General features: G+C 33.9%; 1 protein-coding gene across 1 annotated transcript; it reads left to right on the forward strand.

Moving 5' to 3' along the window:
* Window positions 1-1,345: 1,345 nt before the first annotated feature.
* Window positions 1,346-4,753, forward strand: LOC132752020 (interferon-inducible GTPase 5-like). Its single transcript, XM_060742247.1, has 2 exons — window positions 1,346-2,420; window positions 3,546-4,753. Exons 1-2 carry the CDS (start codon window positions 1,548-1,550, stop codon window positions 4,662-4,664), a joined length of 1,992 nt encoding a protein of 663 aa, XP_060598230.1. The 5' UTR covers window positions 1,346-1,547; the 3' UTR covers window positions 4,665-4,753.
* The last annotated feature ends 3,983 nt before the right edge of the window (window positions 4,754-8,736 follow it).

Below are 8,736 nucleotides of genomic sequence, written 5' to 3' on the forward strand. Positions count from 1 at the left end.
AATGGATGGAGGGGTCAGATTTATATATATTATTGTTTGCCTTTTAAATTAGAAATTACAGAGTAGATATGTTTTGGCACCAAAGAGAGGTCATTTTAAAACAAATCATACAATGTTATTAAAGAAATTGATGATGGGAATATGTATCAAAAAATGAGATAAATATTGAGATAACACCATGCAGACAGGCATGCAGATAATGACATCAAATGTGGATTAACGTACAAGTTTCCTGGCACGCGTAGACACCGTAAACGTGTACCCATTTCGATAAGCGCAACCTACTTAACTAAAATCTGAACTATGGACTCAGTTACTGTTAGATATTTAAAAAAAAGGTGGCCTCAAGTGGTTGAAGCACAACTTTGATGACAGTTGACATATCAATGTCATACGACACTAACTACTTTCCAAAAATAAACATGTTTTGCTATCTAATGTGATGTAGATATATTAGACATTGACTCCTTTTATGTTGATAAACTGGACATGAAAACTATGACACAAATAAAATGATAAATTTTATCTCAAATCTGAGATATTCCAAATGACTTAAGCATAACTGATATTTGAGCAGTCAGCTGATTCGTTGAAGTAATTCTGAAAACACGTGCTTTTATATATATAGTTTAGTGTTTATTCGTAAGCATTTACAAAATTAAGTTTGTCAAGAGCTCCACTGCGTTAACCAGTCGATATTTGCTAACTGATTAATAGCTAAAGCACATTTGTGAAAATCCATTTTAAATACTGCAATATGATAGGCCAACAAACAATGATTTTGAAATTTAACAATATATCATGATGAGTCAGAATTTTTGAATGTTCTAACAATTCTTTTTTTTACATTAAATGGCATCAATGACTGACCAATGAAATACCTATATTCTCCCCACTAAAGCAATAGTAGTATACAACATCTTCTAAGATAATTAGTACTGCAAAGGCATAACTGACCAAGAAATTATCAAATAAGTATTTTGACTAACTGACAAATCAGTCGTTTTTTCTATACAAACAATCTTCTTCTTTTTTTCGATGCCCGAAAAACATTTTTTTTTCAAAGCAAAGAAGTTGAAATGGCAATTAGAAATGAACCAAATACACTACAACCATTGCATAAATGTTGTGCTAGTACTCCATTTTACATTGACACGCAGCCACTATACATGATTGAATAGCGTGATCGTAGCGTGTCTTCCGTCAAGTTAAAGTAGTTTATCTTGATGAAATTTGACCGAGTTGAAATTAAGTACGATTTGCAATGTATAAACCGAAAATGAGGGTTTAACCAGGCGTATAATGACTTTGATTATTCATAATACAAATATCAATCATAGTCTTCTAGCCTAGAGGTCATTAACAAAAGCACAAAGAATATATTATATTTACTCATACTAAAAACATTCTTAACTGTTTTTCTCTCTTTGTATGTATATTGGGTATATAATGTTTTTAGAATATAATCATTTAAAGCGTAGATAAAGCCCCGGAAGTTCATTTCATGAAATGTACGTACGTGCACAGTTAATACTAGTACATGTAAAATGGCGACTTCTTCTGTTGATGATACGATTGCAAATACTTCTGACAGTATATTTGAAATGTTTTGTGAATCATGCAAAAAAGACAACATATATTCAACAGCTCATGGTTTTTGTGTGGATTGTGTGGAATATTTTTGTGAAAAGTGTCAAAGGTTTCATGACAGATTTCTTCCAAATCATGTGTATAAGGATCAATTATCGATGCCACTGGACTTTTGTCTTGATACATGTGAAACGCATTCCACGGAAGTTCTTAAATTCTATTGTGAAAACTGTGAAGATTTTGCATGCTTTGTGTGTAAGAATGTCCTGCACAAACATTGTCTAGACGTTATGCATGTACCATCAATAGTAGCACATATTGAAAACAGTCCGGATTTCAAATCATTCATTTCTAAGCTTGAAAGGAATGAAAACAAACTAAGAGAACTCACAGATATAATGCTAGCAAGTAAGCAAAATGACATTGATAATAATTTTGAAAATGCAAAAGCATGCATAAAAGCTCAAAATGAAGAAATGTGTGAAAGATTCGAATGTTTTAAAAATGAAATTGTAAGGAAGCTTGATCATCTAAGGACAAATAACAAACATCAGATAGATGATTTATTAAAAGAATACAGAATACATTTTTCTAAATGTGAGTCTTTACGACGGAAAATTGAAATAATGAGCGCGACTGGTCAGCGGAGCAAACTTTTTATAACAATGAAGAGGTCAGGAAATGATATAGCAATGTTTGAAAAAGCCATTGCTAGTATTGAATCGCGGTGCAAAGTCAAGAAGTTTGTTTATGAACCAAATAAGTACTTCCTGTCAAGCATTGAAAGATGTGATGACATAGGATCTGTAAAAGAAGAAGATGATAAATTGGTATGATTAAGTAAAATAAAAAAATACCATAATAACATTTCCAAGTAAATATGACAAATACAAACATATTCACAAGAATGTTCTTTGGAGGGTCACCTTTGAAAATTGTTCAAAAATTTGAATTCCTTGCAGGCCTATGGTTGCCATGGCAACGGAAAGAAAAACTTTAAAATATCGTCTTTAAAAAGCAAACTAAAAAGTAGAGCTTACATATTTAGCACGAATGTGTCAACCAAGTTTGCTCAAATAAAAGCCATAGGATCAAAACTGCCCCGCCCCAGGGGTTCAAGATTTTCCTTTAAATGTACATAGCAAAAAGAATAACCTCATAAACATTTACTTTAAACGACATCACATTATAACCACTAAGCCAATTTCATCTAAACTTTACCCATTTATTTTCTTTATATGTATATAGTAACAACAAACAAAAATTTCTTCTTTTAAAAAATCCCAAAGAGCTAGAGCTTAGATATTTAGCACTCAGCAAACATTAACTTTCTATAGTAATGAATCTACTATTGAATTTCAATGTTTTTATTATACATGTAGTTTATTTTGTATAGCAAACAGTGACATCTTATGGATTTCCTTAGCAATAGCAACAAATAAAGTTTTACACATGCACTATTTCAGATACAATAAAGAACTTTATGATATCAGTTTAAGATTCAGATTTTATATCTGTATCAATTCAGTTTACGATATAACTTGTTCCTTGTCATGGAGAATATTTATTTTTAGTGAGCGATATTAGGACCATCAAGGCCCTCTTGTATACAATAATATTACAACTCAGATACTCTAAATATATTTTTTATTTGGGTTTACCCTTGCACCAGCACAGTAGAAAACACATAGCGGCTTTCCAGCTATACTGGGGAGGGGGAAATCAGGTGCCCCTTCATGTGCCAACGTTGCTTGATAGCTTCCTCTCTTGAAATAATCCTTATGGGAGTCGAACCAACAGATGGAAGGGACAAGTAGTTTGAAGTCATCAACCTGAACCATTCGGTCACGGACGCCCCCTACCTTAGCTTATACATGTAGTACTGTATTTAAATTTTATCGTTTTAATCCAATTATAATACAGGTAAAATTTTGCAATTTCGTTCCATTCTAAAGGTTGTCAGTCGCCAACAGTCGCCGAAAATGCTCTGCAGCTCCAATATAGATTTATGCATGGATGTATTTCAAAGAAACGGAATATCAGAAACAGCTGCTGAGTTAAACAGAGAGTTGTATGCATGGAAAGCTGAAACCATTAATATTGCAGTGATTGGCTGCTCCGGAGTTGGAAAATCGACTTTTATAAACAGTATGTGCGAGTTTAAGCTAGAAGACTCCTCTGCTGCCAAAACTGGAGTGATTGAAACCACATCTAATGTAACTGCATATCCCTTACAACGCAATACAAATGTTGTACTTTGGGATTTCCCTGGTTTTGATGCAAGGCAGATACAACCAAAAAAGTACTATGCTTCGAAAGACTTTGAAATAATGGATATAGTAATAATAATTCTATCAACACGCCTAACTGAGAAAGATGTGCAGCTTATAAACACAATTGCACAGCAAGGTAAAGTTTATTATCTTGTTCGCACCAAATTTGATTGTGATTTAGAAAATCTTGGAATGCAAAACTGTTCTCAATCTGAAACTAAATTGCTTAAAACTAAATTGAAATCTTCATACAAGGCTGCATTAAAAGGTGAAAATGAAGTATTTTTTATTGACAGCTTCATGTTGGATAGTCATGACTACGAAAGGTTTGAGAAAGTTCTCATATCTGACGCCAAATGTTTAAGCCAAGAAAAGTCAATTTCGTTCACACTCGCATTGCCAATAATAACAGAATATGCTAAAACTGTTAAAAGAGAACTGTTGGAAAAGAGATTACCGAAGAGGGCATTACAGGCAGCGTTATCTCTACCGTTAAGTAAAAACATTGCACTATTATTAAAAGAAGAAGAGGATATATATAGACAGCAATTTTCAAAACTGCCAGATGTCACAGATACTTCTTGCACGGACGTGTCGTATATAACAAATGGCATAATAGACTTAAAGGAAAGTCTGTTTCACAAACGTGTTCATGCTGCGAAATATGAACTGTTTAAACAGCAAGACAAACTAACAGAACGATTTTTACCTTTATTTGATATAGTCGATTCGTACGAGCTATGTTTTGTTTGGTTACAAAGGTGTCTTGAAAATGTATTAAAAAGTACACAGCAAAACTGAATAATAAGATAATTCAAACTGTTTCTATTCTGTTTGTACTAGTATGTTTTTATCTAAAACAAACTGAAAATAAAGACTTAGAAAAAGCATAGGTAGAGAAAATTGTCAGTGGTAATTATTATTTATTTAAATACATATACAATATGACAGAAAGAAAAGAAAAAGTATGCCTCTGGTGAAGTGCATTTCTAAAATCCATGAAAATGGGTTAAACATCTAGGTATGAATATATACACAGGTGGCTATGATTCGTTACCCTTCATTTTCAAGTGAATATTTATACTTGTATATTTTTTAATCTAAGCGATCTATGTTAAAAACTTGTGGCAGATATATTAAATTTACTTTTATCTTTCAAATATCCAATTGTTTTCTTTCTGACCGAACATCTCAAATTTTGAAAAGTCATTGTGACATGAACCGAAATGGTGTTGACTCTAGGACATGGACGAATTCAGGACACACATTGATACTAGTAATGTAGTATCATTTTAAACTAAGTATGTAATATCAACATCGGGAGGGATAAATACATGTATGGAAAAAAGTTTATATATCTTATCGGGCTGGGTATCTATAATCTTTATATACATATATAATACATGCGCAACTTTAAACGGAAAATTTGATAATAGAAACATTTACCCAATTGCACGAAATGATATATTAGCCCAGATAAGCAATTCGTATCCTTTATTTGACTGCTGGACGAAATTATGATAATAATGTATCAACAGTTTAAAGCCAGGCCATCAAGCATATACGCGCAATTTTAACTAGACGTTTTCGTTTCGTTGGCTGTCCAATTTCCTTCAAATGCCAATGTTGATTTCCCTAAAATTGATAACGGGCTGTTCTAAAAAATTCACTACATATTTAGCGGGTTAAGATTGTAAAGTGACATTTTGTATTTTAAGCATCACACTTAGATATAATGCCCTTTGTGTATCACTTTGTACAGCTTTACACCGTATGTTGTAAAATGCAAGTACTAATTATCAAGACAAAACGATGTTAAAAGCATGACACACGAACAATATTCAAGTAAAAATGGAACCAAAATGTCCCTAGAAACGAGTATTATTGGATAAAAGTCATAGATTTGTTTGACTTAGTTTAATACTAAGCTGTGCATGAACAATAGTTGTAAGTGAGAGGAACCGTAAACCCGCGTAGCAAAATCTTGTTTCTTTTCTTGTTTATTTTTGATATTTTTTGGACAGTAAACAATGTCACACATGGTAACCACGACCGAAAGACAATAACCTGGGTTGACTTAATCAGATGAATATTTACAAACAGTTCAATATTTAAACTTTATCCTAAACATTGGTTTATCATGACATTTGATTACCTACTGTGCAGGTGCGTTTATCATTTTCGATATAAAAAAACAGATATGGTTTTATTCTTTTAATATTCAATTAAACTTATTGTCCGTATTGTTTGCACAAACGAGAATTGGATTGTTTAGAGAAATGTATAATCATGATGCTATATAATACTGTCATGCACATGTCAATTGTCTCCCCTCTGACATCACGTATAGATCTAGCAACACGCGTCTGTATTTAATATTACAAGTGCAAGCTCGGTTTACATATTAAAAACATAACCCATAATAAAACAAGAGTCCCTCACAGTGACATGTTAGAATTGGCTTTCGTTCTCTAATGCTGGACAGTTTAAAGCGCTTATCATTTAGTTCTTATAAAACGGCCACTGATGTTAAACTTTGAGTCATCTATTTTTTCCAAATATACAGTATATGAAGCGTATTAAAGTTATTAGTATATCATAAATTATCCTTGCTAATAAACACGTATGGCATGCCACACATAATCAATCAAAGTCTGTTTTTGTGTGGACATCTGATTATAACCCAATTTACGATGGAGAACACATACCGTGTGATAGTAAAACATGATTTGATTATCTTTGTGATAAATATAGATTGCAGACCATTTTATAGTGCATGATTTTTCTTCTTTATTTAAGTTAATTTTTTTAATTGTTGAGTGGGGGAACAGAAGCGACATCTTAAATATATCCAAAGATATTTGTTTGTTTGTTTGTGTCATTTTACGCCTTTTTCCAACAGTATTTCAGTCATATAGGCGGGTAGTTTCCTAACCATCGTTCCTGGAGAGTTACACCAGTACTTGACTACCTTCCTCCGCGCTAAACTACCAAAGCATCTCCCGGGGATCGAACCCACGCCAGAGAGGTAACTGGATTAGAAGTCATCGACTCTAACCACTTGACCACGGAGGCGGTTTCCAAAGATATAAAGATTGTGAAAGATACACATATTGTGAATTGTTATCCAAGGATATAAAGGTTGTGAAATGTTGTCCAACGATATCAAAATTGTGATATACAGGCTATTACAAAAACCCTTGCCAAGAGAACCTATACAGACCGAACAAGATATAAGTTTAATACGCAATTTATTACAATTCAAGTAGAAAAACGAAATAAAGAAAATTATATGGTTTAAAGATAAAACCACCAAGCGGATAATGGCCAGAAGTCCATATTATATCCGACTTGTTTTACAACTTAAGTCTTTACTAGCTTGCGTTTAGAATAAGGGTAAAGATATAACGATAAAGTAATTGTGTTTCACAAACTATTCGTGTATATTTCTACAGTTTGACGTTTTTCTCGCACACATTGAAGCGTTAAGCATTTTGTATAAAAAAATTGGAGCAGCCACGTGATCACATGGCCAAGAAGGAAGTAAATATAGCCAACTTTTGATTGGACAATATCAAGGCTATTATGAACAAAGGTAAATGTGAGTAAACAACATTGATAAACATGTTTACAATATGATCACATGCAATTTGTCCTTGAAATGTCGCTATAAAGTTGCAGCTGATGTCCGACTGACCTAGATTGGACTCCAAAACAAAACCGAATTTCTTATAATGTGAATCTTTAAACTCTCTAGTTTAAAAAAAGGGAATCATTGTATCTAGCCTCTTCAATGGAAGCAGAGATAACTTAGGCTGTCTCCCGTAAACGCCACAGCAGTGATAATTTAGGCTGTCTCCCGTAAACGCCACTGCAGTGATAATTTAGGCTGTCTCTCGTAAACGGCACAGCAGTGATAACTTAGGTTATCTCCCGTAAGCGCCACAACAGTGATAAATTAAGCTGTCTCCCGGAAACGCCACAGCAGTGTGAAATTAAGCTGTATCTTGTAAACGCCGCAGTAGTGATAATTTAGGCTGTCTCCCGTAAACGCTCTCTACTGTAAACCCCTACAGCAAAAGGTTTACCAAAAAATTGCCCCTTTAACGCCACAGCAGCGATAACTTCGGTTTCCATTTTCCATTAAGGGGCCCCATTTCGTGTTTAATTTAAAGGTTTGTCCCCGGAAAGGGCCCAGACTGAAAAATTTTGGGCCTGTCTCTCGTAAAAGGGCACAGAAATTTTAAAAATTTTGGGCTATCTCCCGTAAACGCAAAATTTACCTTTAAACGCCACAGCAGAAAAAAACTGGGGCCCCTTTCCATTTAAACAACAAAACAGTAAATAAACTTGGGCTGTCACCTTAAACGAAAACAGAAAGTGATAATTGGAAAGTCTCCCTTTTAAACCCCGAGCAGAGTGGAATTAACTTTCCCCCGGGTAGAAAAACCACGGGCCATTTAACTTAGGGTGTTTAAAACCGTAAACGCCAAAACCCCCGGGTGTTACTTAGGCATCAACCCTTAAACCCACAGCATTTGAATTAATTTAAACTTCTCCCTTAAATACCAACGTTAAAAAAACCCTTTGGCTACCCCGCGTAAATGTTTTCCCTAAAAGTAATGGGCCACAGTAAGATTAAGTTAGGCTGTTTTCCCCGGAAAAAACCCAAATGGGAGAAATATCTTAGGATGGAAAAACCAAAAAACCCCAACAGCACCAGTAAACAAAAGCTTTTTCCTCCTTTAATACCCCTCCCCAACCCAAAGCTGGAAACCTGTTAAGGGGGAATTCAAAAAATGTAAATTTTTAAAACAGCCCTGTAAATAGTTCATGGGTTAGCAAAACATAAAAAACTTTAAATCCCTAAAAA

The sequence above is a fragment of the Ruditapes philippinarum genome, unplaced genomic scaffold (genome assembly GCF_026571515.1).
Source record: "Ruditapes philippinarum isolate M1 unplaced genomic scaffold, ASM2657151v2 ctg6592_1_1_1_1, whole genome shotgun sequence".
NCBI classification, from domain to species: Eukaryota; Metazoa; Mollusca; class Bivalvia; order Venerida; family Veneridae; genus Ruditapes; species Ruditapes philippinarum.